Source organism: Equus przewalskii, chromosome 20 (assembly GCF_037783145.1).
Source record: "Equus przewalskii isolate Varuska chromosome 20, EquPr2, whole genome shotgun sequence".
NCBI lineage: Eukaryota > Metazoa > Chordata > Mammalia > Perissodactyla > Equidae > Equus > Equus przewalskii.
Genome location: NC_091850.1, coordinates 7,882,353 through 7,897,478, shown reverse-complemented (window position 1 = coordinate 7,897,478; position 15,126 = coordinate 7,882,353). Strand labels below are relative to the sequence as shown.

Here is a 15,126-nt window from a genome sequence, read left to right as displayed (position 1 = left end):
ACGAACACATACACATAAACTCCTAGCAGCATGTACGCAGTATCTATCTACTGCCTCGTATATCCCTTCATACTTCTGTAAGTGTCAAAATACCTCTAAAATCTCAATGGCTTAAAAAAACATGATTTACTTTTTGCTCTTGCAACAAGAGAGATTCTGTCCCCTACTGTCTATCCAAGATGAGTGACACAGGCCACTGAACCTCCAACCACCTCGACCATCTCACTGTAGCAAAGAGGATTTACTGCAAAGCTTCATAAATCCCCTCTTAACAGCTTGTACCTGGAAGTTAACACTTCACATCTACTCCCATTTTACTAGTTAAAAAGAAATCACACAGCCATACCTAACTATAAGAGGGCAGAGAAGTGTAATTGTACCCTGCGGACAGAAGCGAAGAACCACAAATATCACCGAACAGTACTAATAACTACCACATATGACTACTGATATTCTTCTTGGACTAGAGAAGAATTTTGTTCCTAATTCTCTCAACAGTCTTCTTCTCTAGAAGGAGGAATTGGAAATTATTTTTTTCTTCTTTATACTTTTATAAATTTTCGTATTTTCTGCAAAGTATATATACATTATTTCTATAATACAATTAAAAACAGATTTTCTAAAAAAAAATAATGACATCAAACTATATAAGGGTCACTAACAGAAATTGCATAAGGCTGGAATCACAGTAAAAGTCTAACCTACAAGCTATAGTAATAGTAATTAGAATCTATATCCATGGCAGAGTTGTTGGTTTATTTTTTCTAATGTTCATATGATAACAATCATGTTTGATTTCAACCTAAGACATGACTAACCACTCCCTGTCACAAATTTCTAGTTTAGTTACACATTAGGGTGGTAACAACCCACACCGTGGTATTTATGTAAGGAAGGTAGAGTACCCTTCAAAAAGATGGAAGGAAGGGTCTATCCTCCATTTGTAAAATATTATTTCTATACAGATTTATATGAAGATGGTATGATACATACATATATATATCTCACAGAATAAAAGACCAAATAAGAGAATGTCAAAATAGAGACATCTTCCCCCTCCACCCTTATTATTTCTTGGCTAATAGCAAAGTAACATTATCTATGTTAATGCTAACACTGTCTTATATCAATTTTCTGGCAAAGGGGCATACTACTTACGTAAATCAAAGACTACCAAAACTTTAAGAAATCTATTCTTTCCCTATAAGAAAACACTTTAAGACCATACTTTTTAGATTTTTAAAGCTTTCCACTCTAAAAAGAAAGCCTGCTTTCTTTTTTTGATGGATGAATTATTTTGAATGTGTTCCACTTGACATACACTATGAATACATTAGAACAGCCTTAAAAAAAATAGTGCTACTAACCTGAAAAAAATGACAACCTTAAACTATTTACTTTGGAGAAAATTCTGTTATCAAAAAGAGTAAACTTAGATGGGGCTGGCCCCGTGGCCGAGTGGTTAAGTTGGCGTGCTCTGCTACAGGCGGCCCAGTGTTTCGTTGGTTCGAATCCTGGGCGCGGACATGGCACTGCTCATCAAACCACGCTGAGGCAGTGTCCCACATGCCACAACTAGAAGGACCCACAACTAAGAATATACAACTATGTACTGGGGGGCTTTGGGGAGAAAAAGGAAAAAAATAAAATCATTAAAAAAAAGAGTAAACTTAGAGAACTTACGTTATGTCTGTAAAATAACTGTTTAAATATTAATAAACATTATTATTTCCAATTCAGGTATTCCAAGGTAATAACTCATCTTGAAATATATAAAGCAAAGTTTTAAAAGTATGCAGGAAACTGAAAAAGAAATCCGTAAGACTTTCTGTAATTGTAACAGAAAACAAGGGGCAGTTATCTCAAGCTACAAACACTTCTGTCTCTGATATCAGTAAATAAAAACATGCCGAGACTCAAATTACTTATGTGTATTTTCATTACTGGCTTATTCATCTATAAAGGAAACACTGTTTTATTGGATTAATGGCGTCACGTAAACGAATTTTCTTATTTCTTTGAATAACGTTAGCATGTTTTTCTAAGCTGTCTTAAAGCTCTTCATATATAAGTACTGAATATAAACATCTAAAAAGATTAAATAAAATTAGTACCTAAAAGTGAGCTGGTTTATAGTTATGAGACTACCAGCCTTAATAGAAACTGAAACCACCTTGGAATTTTATAATTTTAAAAATCAAGTAGAAAGAAATTATTTCCTATGACATTTGTATTACGTGAACAATTTTAAATCTTAAATACATACGTATATATTTTCCTACCTAGGTCTGTTACTTGTCGATCAAAAGGGCAACGGATTGCTCTTCCATGAAGAGGCAGGCGGGTGAGACAGTCATGACAGACTGTGTGGCCACAAAGCAGAAGGCGAGGAACTTTATCTCCTTGCAAAGAAAAGACATCTTCACAAACTCCACACTCCAGCACCTAATATTTGGAAAGGGAACATGTGCTCTTTAAATGATTTTAAAAATATACATATTTTAGCTTAAAAAAAAAACCCTGATCTAATATATTGATCAATTTTGTTAAATTACTTTATTCCTCCATGAAAAAAACTGTCTAGGTTGTAAAACTGTAAATCGCCCTTTATCATTTCATCTGACAGGCACTACCAGAATTTTCATGGTGAAATCTCCTTGAAATGTTAAGTGTTAGGGACCAAGATAATGTTGCAAATTAACATCATATTTACGTTTTGAAATTATGACTCTTTCATTACATCTGAATCTGTAACAATACATAACTCTACTGAAGTTGGGTTCTTAATTTCTCTGCAATTACCTAATCTCCCCTAAACCATCATTAATGTAGACAAAAATAATTCGAAATATGTGCTAGGATGACAATTTACCCTTGTAAATGATAAAGAACTTGCTAAGAAAAGACTGTAACTAATTTTCAAGTATCTTCTAGTACCCATTTACCTCATATAATGCAAAGGCAAGAAAGCAATCACCTTAAATTTCAATTCCTTGTTCTCAATTAATAAATATGCCCTTGGGTTAGAAAATATTTTGTCTATCTTGTTCTAATTACAGGTACTTCACTTGCCAAAGGCTAGATAGTCAGTTAAAAGAAAGGAGACAAGAATCGGCATATTCTGATTCCCAGGCCCACAAGTTTGTTTTATAATTATTCAACAAACTATATTTATATCATTGAAGCATTTTCGGTACTTCCATTTCTTAACATATCCGAAGTGTTTCACAATTTTAATTAATTGATAAAAAACACCCACACTGAACTGTTCAACTGTCCCACTAACTCCTGTGCCTGCCATCCATGACCTGCTCCAATCCTGGCCTCTGTTGCTTCACTGCCACCTCTTTCAGACTCTGTTCTCCAACTATATCAAACAGCTTCTAGTTCCCAGAACATGACAAACTGTTTTTGCCTCTTTCTTTATGCTAATACTGAGGAAACAGTAAATAGACATTTTCCTAGTGGATCCTTTTTTTACATTAATAAACCAACTCCTAAACAACTGTCTCTCTCGGGTCTATCTACAGCTCACTCCAACCGAAATGACCACGCTATCCCTTGGGCCCCATGTACCATGGAAATGTGTCTATCTTAACACACAAAACACTTTAATACCGTATTGGCTTTCCATCTTGTCTTTCTCTACTAGACCAAAAAACCCTAAGGAACAGGGTATTCCAAATCCCAAGCACCTATGTGCTTATATAAAGTCGGACAAAATAAAAATTTAAAGACAGCTCAGCCAACCACCATCCCACAACAAATACACAATACAAGGTGAAAAAAGAAAAAAGAAAAGAAAACCAAGGGTGGAAACCAGACTTAATCTATTTACAATTGTTCCTTTTTTTTTTTTTGAGGAAGATCAGCCCTGAGCTAACATCCACTGCCCAACTTCCTCTTTTTGCTGAGGAAGGCTGGCCCTGAGCTAACATCCGTGCCCATCTTCCTCTACTTTATATGTGGGATGCCTGCCACAGCATGGCTTGACAAGCTGTGTGTAGGTCCACACCGTGGATCAGAACCAGGGAACCCCAGGCTGCCGAATCGGAATGTGTGAATTTAACTGCTGCGCCACTCCAGACTTAATCTATTTAAATTTTAATCTTAACTCTGCAATTAATTTGGATTTAGTGCTTGAAATGCAAACATCTTTTACTATAAATAAACTGATAATTTATTATTGGCTTGCATCCCAGTACGGTTCAAAAAAAGCATAAATGCAAAACACAATTCACAGAAAAGGTAATGAAAACAGCTCTTTAAATATATGAAAAGATATTCAACCTCACTCAAAACACTGAAATGCAATTAAAGCTACACTAATATACTTTTTCTCAGATTAGATCAAAAAGGCTGATAACACTTTGCGCTGGTGCAAGTGTGGGAGAGCAGATACACTCATTGCTGGTTGCTGTGAAATGTTTACTGACTGATGTAGCCTCTATGGAAGGCAATTCAGCAAAACCCATCAAAAGTCTGAATAGCTCAGTAATTCTACTTCAGGACTTTACCCTACAAATATATCACACATGTATGACAAGATGTGTATGTCATTCCTTACAGCACCATTTGCATTAGCAAAAGATTGGAAATAAAGTAAATATACATCAATACAAGACTGGAAAATACATTGTGGTACATTCATATACCACAAACTATGCAGTCTAGTGAGGAAGAGTTAGGAAGTTTTTTATGTACACACAAAATTATTTCACAGGAATAACGCAAAGTGAAAATGATATACAGAATATATTAACTTTTGCATAAAGGTGGGAAGAGAAAGAGAGCATCTATTTATTTATATATACATAGCATATAGGCATACTATCTTTCTGACAGGATACACAGGAAACTGATTACATTGGAATAGTGGTTCTCTACGAGGAAAGGAAACAGTTGGAGAACAGTTACACACAAATTATATATATTATACATTTCAATTTATCTTACATTTTTTAAACAGGCAGGAAAAAACTTTCACTTAAATATCCTCACTTAGGGGCCAGCCCGGTGGCACAGCAGTTAAGCGTGCACGTTCCACTTCAGCAGCCCTGGGTTCACTGGTTCTGATCCCGGGTACGGACATGGCACTGCTTGGCAAGCCACGCTGTGGTAGGCATCCCACATATAAAGCAGAGGAAGATGGGCACCAGTGTTAGCTCAGGGCCAGTCTTCCTCAGCAAAAACAGGAGAATTGGTAGTGGATGTTAGCTCAGGGCTAATCTTACACACACACAAAAAAAACATTATAAAAATGATGTTTAAAAAAATTATTTTTAAATATCAAATTCAAATACTTCAAATACAGAAGATATTCACAACAGAATTCGATATCATAAAATAAACGCATTTTCTATAAATGTTCTATTATGACACCGTAATATATTAAATTTGTGTATAACAAGAAATTCCAAAGAACCAAATTAAAATTTTACTTAGTTCATTCACGTCTTATATCTCTCTGATTCCATCATTGCACAAGAGGAAAGAACTTATGCTGCTACCATGGAATTTTTCAAAAAGCACTAGTAAAATTCCACTGATTAATAAACAAAACACCGGTCCAAAACTAAAGTTACTAGACTGTTTTGCATCAATTCAGTAAATAACAGAGTAAGAAATTCTTCCTTCAGCATTTATGAATAGGAATTGTGGCTAACAGCATAAGAAATTAAGTCCTAGATAGGAAAAAGGCTCTTAATTCTACAAACTTCACACATATGCCAAAAAAGCCTTCAAACCTATTACATGCAAATCAAATTTTAATAAACCAGCTCATATTTTAAAAAGACTTAGGAGGCTCACTATTCAAAAGAAACTTCCTTCTTTTTTTTTAAAAGACTTTTTTAATTTTTCCTTTTTCTCCCCAAAGTCCCCTGGTACATAGTTGTGTATTTCTAGTTGTGGGTCCTTCTAGTTGTGGCATGTGGGATGCCACCTCAGCATGGCCTGATGAACAGTGCCATGTCCGTGCCCAGGATCCAAAGCTGCAAAACCCTGGGCCACTGAAGCGGAGCGTGTGAACTTAACCACTCCGCCAGAGGGCGGCCCCCTGATTCCTTTTTGAATGTAAATAAACTCATAACATCAGATTTTTGTCTTTGTTTTCCCTAACGATAAAAACCCTGTTATTATCAACTTGTTCATTAAGCAAGAGGCCATTTTACATATTATTAGCATTATATACTTCAACTTTTACCTTCCAATGAATACTTCTTGCTTTCATCTCTGAAAATGACAATGAGATTTTGCCAAAAAGGACTATCTTATTGCATAGCTCAGGCATATTTTACATGTAAAGATGAAAATGAACAAAGTGAGCCTCTAATATATCAAACTCTGCGCTGTGACAAAATGGAGATATATCAGGCTTTGGTATATTTTTGAGGCAAACAGTAACAAAACTAGATACAGCAATATGTCCATTCCAATTACAACCTTTTTTTTTTTTTTTTTTTTTTTTTTTTTACAAATTAGCACCTGAGCTAACATCTGTTGTCAATCTTTTTTTTCCTCTTCTTCTTTTCCCCAAAGCCCCGCAGTACATAGTTGGACATTCTGGTTATAGGTCCTTCTGGTTGTGCTATGTGGGACTCCACCTCAGCATGGCTTGATGAGTGGTGCCAGGTCCTCGCCCAGGATCTGAACCAGCAAAACCCCAGGCCACTGAAGCAGAGCGTGGGAACTTAAAACACTTGGCTGGCCCCAATGACAACTTAATTCAAGTTAATTCACAAAATAATCTTCAGGTATTCTCTTGGGAAAAGCACAATTCAATAAATAAAATCTCAACCATACAACACACCTAATAATAAGAGGGCTCTTCTGCATCTCAGATATGCTTTGTACCTTCAGAATAACCTCATTAATATATAAAAGTCAGATAAATCAACCACCACCAATACTAATGGATAACATAGTTGGTCAAGATCCTAAAAAAACTTCAGATACTATCTGCTCCAGCGATTCTCAACCCTGGTTGCACATTAAAATCACTTCTAGGAATGTAACAAATATGCTGACGTCAAGTTAATCAGAACTGAGAGAGGAGGAGTGCACCCGGTTTTTTTTTAAAGTCTGCAGTGATCCTAATATGAAGCCAGGAATGAGAATTACCAATCGCTCAAATTACAGATGATCCTGAAAGTTGTTTACTCTACAAACCACTGAGATCAGTTCTCCCTTTCAGATCTTTCCACATACAGACAGCGGAAGGGGAAAATGAATTCACCTATTTCAATTGATTTGTTTTTTAATAAATGCATTTTGGAGCGTTTACACATGGTAGAATTCCAAAGTTCAAGCAAAGGGCAATTCATATACCGTGGCGTTAATGCCCACCTATGCTGCTGTTGGACATTTCTCAAGCCTTAACAGACTGTACTACCAAGAGAGGAGGGGGCAGATCAGCCAGTACTAGATGCCTGATTATTAGAAGTAGAACTACAGTAAAAGCAGACTTTAGAGCCAGTCAATTCTGGCTCTGCCACACAATCCGTTAACCTAAACCTGAGTTTCCTCACCTGTAAAATGGGAACTAATATCTACTTCATAAGTACGTATTAAGCTAAAATACCTAACACAGTACCTGGCGATAATAACGGCTCAATTTAATAAAAATGAGCTAATTAATGCCTGTTGAGCTTAACTAAAAGCGGAAGACCTGGGGAAAGATCAGCCCAGGTCACTCTCACAGGCCCATAAGCGACATTTCACAAGCGTCCCCGTTGGCGATGCCAAGCAGAGGACTGGCATGGATAAAAGACCAGGCAACTTCAGGCCAGCAGGGATGAAGGTCGCGGACGGGATGGCAAAGCTTATAAAGCCGACAGGGGCCCAGAAGCCGGCGCATACCGCCCAAAGCAGCCAGGGCCGCGGTGCTGCCGCCAGACCTCGGGGATGAAGCGAAGGGAGGCCGATGGTGGAGAACAGAGCACGCAAGGTCCCTCACCTTCACCACGGCCGTCCCTCGGCTGCCCTGACGACCACTGTCTAGTCCCGCTCCAGCCTTGTTTACAACCAGGGCAGCCATCCCAGGAGGAGCCGCGCCGCAGAAGCGGCCGTCCCGGGGTTCCACCGAGGGGCGGGGTTGAGCCACCTACCCAGAGGTCTCGGCGCTCGCCACTGGCACACAGGCGCAGTACGACGCGGGGCGCCGGTCGGCCGACCTCTTTGCTCCTCCTCCTGCCTGTCGCTAGCTGTTTGCGCAGCGTTACACATGGCGCTGTATTTTTATTGTTAAGAAGTCTGCAACTGATGGAAAGAATAAAGTTCAGGCAGGAGAAAAAAGATGGCACAAAACAGAAGTAAAGTTTCACGGTGAAACTCCCGCTCCAGTTACGATCTCTTCTCCCGATTTTAAAACGGAAGGGGCGAGGAGAGACTACATCTCCCCGCATGCAATGCGGTTTTGTATAAACTACAAATCCCAGCATGCCACATCGGTATCTTTTACTCTACAGTGTAGGTATTTACGAGGCCGGGTATTGTTACCAAGAAATGGTTTCTTGAAGTCGCGATGTGTGATTGTGGCTGGAAGATAGAGAGGTGTTTTATGTGTAGGGCTCTAAGCGGCAAGAGATGGCTGTGGTAGAAAGAAGCCGTTGGATCCGCAAAGGACGTGGGAAGAAGAAAATTTGAGGCACCACCGGCAAAGAGAAGCCGTCGGGTGCCTGTTTGACAGCCTGTCAAACCCGAACGTGCGCTTTTCTGTTTTCTTCCGGGCTGGGTTGAACCTCTTCAGCTTCCGTAGGCAGTGGGTCGGAAGTGCAGGTCAAAATGGAAGTGAATCCCCCCAAGCAGGAGCACCTGCTGGCTCTGAAAGGTAAACTTTTGCGAACCTGACTCCCCTTAATCTGTTTTCTCCTCTTCTCTCACTAATTCTCGAAGCCTTTGCCGCAAAGACCTGGCCTCTGGGATGTAGGCCTCGTCCTTCTTAAACACTGTCAGTGCTCGTCCTCCTGCTCTGTCCTGTGGCGCCAAGCGGGAGGAAGCAATTTCACCTCTTTGCCTTTTAGGTTTGAGAGCCTCCCACCAGAATGGAATAGATACCTGGTAAATCACTCACTCTGTTATATGCTGCTGCGATCACCAGGCAGATTTTAGCTGCAGAAGCTGACGTCCCCACCCGAACCCGGGGAGAGCTCTGTGAACCAAGATGATTTACGGCGGACATCTAAAGTGGTTTTCCTTTCTGTCTCTTGTCTCTTCATGTGGCACTGAGGAAGTGACCAGGCTTCAGCTTCATCTGTAAAATTGGCCTAGTATCGCGGCGTCAGCAGTGCCAAGGATTTAGGAATACGTAGTACTACAACATATAATTTAGGTTTGTTAAAACTTGCTACGCTTCAAAGTATTGTGTGCATGGGAAAATTCGTGTCAAGTTTCATTTTCTGTACATAGCAAACAATTTTGAGTAAATTTGATGGTTTAATTAGATCATTATTTAGGGAAAACCAGCAGGGCAGAGTTTTTTTTAGAATTCCTTTCATTTTCTGAGAACCTTTTATTTGAAATACTTTTAGCTTTATTTCATCTGTTTTCTACTACCACATATGCACTTTTTATTTCTTGGATGCTGTACTTTGTGGTTACTAATACCTTCTTGGACTGAGCTGAGAAAATACTCAATAGACATTTGAATTCAGTTGAATGGCACTTACCTTCCTTGTGGCATCCGTTTTAAGGGACCATTATCCCCACCAGTTATGATGTAGGCATCAAACATTCCAGAAGCTCACCAGTCCCACTTGTAACATAAATTCATATACTGGTAGCTAGGGTTAACAAGACTGTCTCTGACTGTAGAACTAAGAAATTGCAATATTAAGTTATATAGCAATAGGACCTGGAAATTTAGCCTGAGCAAATGAACTGAACTGAAATGGGTTATTCCTAAAGAAAAAGAAAAAAAGGAACTGTCATGTTCTTTAATTCTCAATTCCAGTGATATGGAGGCTAACTGTCATTGGGAATTTTGTTGTTGTCCTTAGTGCCATCAAGTCGATTCTGACTCTCCTTAGTGCCATCAAGTCGATTCTGACTCCTAGTGAACCTGTGTACAGCAGAGCAGAACCCTGCCTGGTGTTTTTTGCATCATCCTCTCATGTTCTGGTGCTCTATCAGACAATGCTCTGCTGCTATTCGTAGGGTTTTCCTGGCCAGTTTTTTCGGAAGTGGGTGGCCAGGTCCTTCTTTCTAGTCTACCTTAGTCTGGAAGTTCCGCTGAAACCTCTTCATCCTGAGTGACCTTGCCAGAATTTGAAATACAAGTGGCATAGCTTTCAGCATCACAGTAATACACAGCCCCAACAGTATGACGACTGACAGACGGATAGTGTGGTTCCCTGACCGGGAAATGAACTTGGGCCACTGTGGTGAGAGCACCAAATCCTAACCACTATACCACAAGGGCTGGCTGGGAATTTCTAGTTTTCTATTATTCTTTATTTTCCAAAACAGAAGACACTTGGGAAAGAGTATTTTAGCAGCCTAAAAAGACAAGTGCTTTGAAATTCAGAGATAGTTTAAACTTTATTAAAGCTCTTTGGGACCGTTCTTCCCCATTTCCTAGTTAATCTAGAATTTCACAAGTTTTAATTTTACTGATGTTGGATGCCAAATATATCAATTTATATGTCATTTAAGTTTACTTTCTTATGTATGTAAATATTAAGGAGCTCACAACTTCAGTGTCCCTGGAGTACAACACTGAATAAGCTCAGGCAATGATGAAAGAATTCTCAGACCCCTATCTTACAAGCTGAGAGTGTAAGGAAGAGGGAAGAAAAAATTAAAAGCTTGGTTAGTTCTTGAAAGAATATGCTATTTATATGTAGATCTATATTAAAAATATGGATGTTAAGGATCACAGTCATGTGTGAATTTCAGAATTGTCAAATTTGATAGTCACTGGATATTAACAGTAGGTGAAAGAATCGTTATGAGATTAGTTACATCTGACTCTTCAGAATCAGTGGTCAAGTGAGTACTGTGACATCATGACAGGAGTCCACACTCCTGTCATCCTAGCAATGGAAGAACCTTCATCAAGTAGTTCTCTAATGATTTGGGGAAGAAAGAATTCAACTTCTTATTTTTTTTCTACAGTAGTTAGGATATGGAAGAGCCTGCATTATGGCTCTTGCAGCTTTGGGCCTGGTTAGGAAGCATAACTTGCAGAACCTGAAAGGCTCCATTCTTTTTCTCTCTTTTCTTTTTTTTTCTGAGGAAGATTCTCACTCAGCTAACATCTGTTCCAGTCTTCCTCTATTTTGTATGTGGGTCGCTGCCACAGTATGGTCACCAGTGAGTGGTGTAGGGAACCGAACCCAGGCTGACAAAGTGGAGCACACGGAACTTAACCACTAGGCCACAGGGCCAGCCCCACCGTTCTTGAGCCTAGGTACTATATGCTGGAACTTATTATCAATGACTTAATTGGGGCAATTTGAGGACTTTTGTTTTCTAAGAGAAAAAAAAATAAGGGTCTAGCCTTCTTATTCCTTCTCCAGATTGGAATTCAGGAACCATGGTACTGAGGTCTTGATACTGCTTAAGTGCCCCAATTATGCAGAGCAGACTTTGTCACAAAACCAGTTCCTAGCCTGACCAAAACGCAGTTAAACCATTTTCAAGTTTTTAGTGTTTACTACTGAGAATGAAATAAAATCATTATGTATTCTGTCTATACATTTATTTGGTAAAATTCATTTAAAGTATAAAATGGGGGCCAGCCCTGTGTCCGAGTGGTTGGGTTTGCGCACTCCGCTTTGGCGGCCCAGGGTTTCGCCAGTTCGGATCCTGGGCGAGGACATGGCACCGCTTGTCAGGCCATGCTGAGGCAGCGTCCCACGTGCCGCAGCTGGAAGGACCCACAACTAAAAATATGCAACTGTGTACTGGGGGGATTTGGGGAGAAAAAGGAAAAATAAAAAAAATAAAATATTTAAAGTATAAGATGACCCATTTTCTTCAAGATAGGTTAAAAATTACAGTGATTTTCATTGTCCTCAATTCAGATAGCTCAAATTTTTAACTATTATTACATTTTTGTTATCTTCATATGGATCTAGTATTTTAAGAATCACTGATTTGCTCTTTGTTTCTGCTGTAGTCTTAAGATTATTACTTAATATATTAATATCAATACTTCCAAAACTCTTATATCTGTTGAGTTAAACATGTTGACTACTACCATTTTTAGGCTGGAAGTGATCTTATAGGGCATTTAATTCAGATCCCTTATTTTGGTGAGAGAGAAAATTTCCAATTTTGTGGATTACAATTACCAATAGCACTTTGATAAAATATCATGTTGCGATTGATTTTTGATTTTCTTTTTCTTCCTGCCTATTTGTATGTAGGCTGTCCCTACCATATCTTATTCTTTGCAATACTTCCACTTCAGGTCCTGTTTCCCTCTGATTTGGAAAGAGAGACAGTCTTGTCATTGTAAATTACATTCTAGCTCTGAGGAGCTCAGCTGAGAAATTTTATCTTCATTGAGTAACTGGATTACTGCAGAATGACTACAGAAGTAATATTTCATTATCGACCATATGAGAGTGATCCCACACAACTGCCAAAAATTGCAGAGAAAGCAATTCAAGACTTTCCTACACGTCCATTATCGAGATTTATTCCTTGGTTTCTGCATGATGGGTCCAAACTTCCACTCAAACCTAAAAAATCACCACCTGTGATTTCTAAGGAGGCAGCTGAAGATGTGAAACAGTACTTAACCATTTCAGAACGTGATGTTAAATCACAGAGTTATGATTGCACAGTAGATCTATTGGAGTTTCAACCTGATCTGAAAAAAAAGAAGCACTTAATCCGGTCACACACACTGGATGAACAGACTAATTCTGGAAGTCTGGATGAGCAATCAGAAAAAGGAAAATGGTTCAGGAAGAGGTCTTGGAGTGTTTCACTTCCTAGCAGTAATAGTACTGAAAATATTTTTCCTTTGTCCAAAAACTTGCAAGAGAGTTTAAAGGCACTAAATTTGCACTCACTTTATAGAGCAAGATGGACAATAGAACACACTGTCTGTAAGAGCCAGAGTCTGGAAGACATTTGGGCAAAACTCAATCGAATTATCAGGCACAATGAACTTCCGTCTTGTAATGCTACGATTCAGAGACATTTAGGCCAAATATGGGTGTTCTGTGATGTTATGTACTGTGAATATGTGGGAAATCTTCTAAAAGGAAGATTGGCTCTTACTGGGAAAATTGATTTATTTGTGCATAAATATGGTGTTATTTTTAGTATGTAATGAATTCCACTGATTGTCAAAAGAATATTCTCAATGAACTGAGTATGAACTGCAATACTGAAATGAATAAATTTTTTACCAGTTTTAAATTTTTACTGACTTTTTATTTGACGCTTTGCTAATATAGCCAGTTTATTCTTAACATTGTGAAAAATAACGTGTGGTAATAGGTATATGGTTTGTATCCCAGAAGTAAATTACTATCAAGTGAATTCCTAGTCTTGTCAGTTAAGAACTTTCTGGGTTATACTTGTGTCAGCCTTCTTTTAAATAAATTGGAATAAATTATTATTTACAATGAATTTACAGGTAAATGTATTCCTTTCGTTGTGTTACTTTTTCAGTGGTTGACTTAGATATTCCTATGAATCATAGGAAATAGGATTTTGGTGAAGCCCTCAAATCTAACTTTATAGTTTTTTTCTTTACTCACCTAAAGTGTAATGACTTTTTTTAAAAAATAAAACTAAAACCAGTTCTATTGGGAATACTAGGAATACTATTCAAGTGGCATGAATGTAGTTCAAATTGGGAGATCAGTCCAGATTCTGCTGATATTTCCAAAGATATGTAATAGACAGTAGTTGATGTGTTGTTTTAAGTAATAGATAATAGTTGATGTGTCGTTTTAAAACAAAGGTACAAAATGTATAATTTGCCCAAGTCCATAATGTATCTTTAAGGCTATAACCTGTTTTGAAGGGAGGTATCAAATTCAGATAAGAGATCAAGTTATTCTTTATTTATTCTAATACAGGTAATTCAGTCTTAATGACCATTAATGCGGATTACTAGTTGGCTAGTTCTTGGAATCATTGTGAGTTTCTCATAAGCAAAATGTTATAAATTGGATTTACATGTCACCTCATAAAAATACCCAAAGTGATGATAAAATAAAGGTTTTATAAAAACATGTATTCATTTAGCAAATTTAAATGCCTATGATGAGCTAAGTGCTAGAATATAGTAGGGAAGGAAACAAACATAGGCTCTGCCCTTATGGAACTTACATGGCGTTACTACTATTAAGTAGTCAAACCAAGTCCATGAAAAAAACCAGTAAGACTGTGCTCATTAGGAAAGCAGAGACATGATTCCCCTGTGGCACTGCCTGGCGTGATAGGGCTTGATAATACATGGTAAATGTGCCCTTTGGAAGGACTCTTGGTAGCCTGGGCTGGCTGAGGTTGCTTAAAATACAGGGAGTCTCCTAATTTTAACTAAACAGATAATCTTTTCCAATTAGGTTTCACTCTATCCAGACATTGTTTTGTTTTTAACTACTTTTAGTACCCTTTTGTTATCTCAGTGAGAATCCTGTCTAGAAAATAATCATCATGTGCATGACTGCTTCCAAAAGTCTTTAAATGAAAAATCACTGGGTGTAGAGGGAGTTTCCAAGGTAACTTTTTCAATAATTATTTCCTCTTTTATTCATTAATCTTCTTACTTTTCAATCAAGACTGCTGGAGAAACTTCAAGAAGTTATTCAGTATTGCCAACAGGCTTGCAGTGGTTGATATTATTAGGCAATCATAAATGGTGGATTTGATTTTTATTGTTCAGGTCTTATTTACCATAAGGCTGCTAATCAAGCATTAGAAGTTTGATAATCATAAGACAGGGTCACTTACAAAGAATACAGTGGGTTTTTTTTATGATACATTTTTATTCATTTGAAATAATTGTACATAGAACTGAAAATATAAGGTACGGTCAGGGGCCATAGGATTCTTACAAGTAGTTTTTTAGTCCAAAAAGCACACATTAAAAAGAGCTGCTTTTTATCTGTATGTGGTAGATTTAAATTTTCCTGATTTGCTCTAAATAAATTGCTT

General features: G+C 38.0%; 3 protein-coding genes across 16 annotated transcripts in view; 2 read left to right on the top strand and 1 right to left on the bottom strand.

Annotated features, from left to right (window-relative positions):
• Positions 1-8,145, bottom strand: part of TRIM23 (tripartite motif containing 23) — a 33,124-nt gene extending 24,979 nt beyond the window's left edge. Inside the window, exons 1-2 of the mRNA XM_008523615.2 lie at positions 7,958-8,145; positions 2,283-2,445 (exon numbers count right to left, since the gene is read on the bottom strand). Coding sequence (XP_008521837.1) covers positions 2,283-2,445; positions 7,958-8,038 — 244 coding nt within the window. The 5' untranslated portion in view covers positions 8,039-8,145. The remainder of the gene's footprint in view (positions 1-2,282; positions 2,446-7,957) is intronic.
• Positions 8,146-8,444: 299 nt separating this feature from the next.
• The window catches only part of TRAPPC13 (trafficking protein particle complex subunit 13), a 33,900-nt gene continuing 27,218 nt past the window's right edge, over positions 8,445-15,126 (top strand). For 6 of the 13 annotated variants that reach the window (XM_070587442.1, XM_070587441.1, XM_070587440.1 and 3 more), the window contains exon 1: positions 8,689-8,830. In XM_070587442.1, coding sequence (XP_070443543.1) covers positions 8,785-8,830 — 46 coding nt within the window. In that variant the 5' untranslated portion in view covers positions 8,689-8,784. Of the gene's footprint in view, positions 8,831-9,023; positions 9,332-15,126 lie in introns of those variants that run through there. The other 7 variants (XM_070587443.1, XM_070587437.1, XM_070587436.1 and 4 more) reach the window with 5 other exon arrangements.
• On the top strand, positions 8,699-13,377 carry SHLD3 (shieldin complex subunit 3). Of its 2 annotated transcripts, none has more exons than XM_008523608.2 (2): positions 8,699-8,830; positions 12,416-13,377. In XM_008523608.2, the coding sequence occupies exon 2, from the start codon at positions 12,533-12,535 to the stop codon at positions 13,286-13,288; it is 756 nt and encodes a 251-aa protein (XP_008521830.2). In that variant the 5' UTR covers positions 8,699-8,830; positions 12,416-12,532; the 3' UTR covers positions 13,289-13,377. The 2 variants fall into 2 exon arrangements, with proteins under 2 accessions (XP_008521830.2, XP_070443555.1); XM_070587454.1 differs by lacking the exon at positions 8,699-8,830 and adding an exon at positions 9,196-9,331.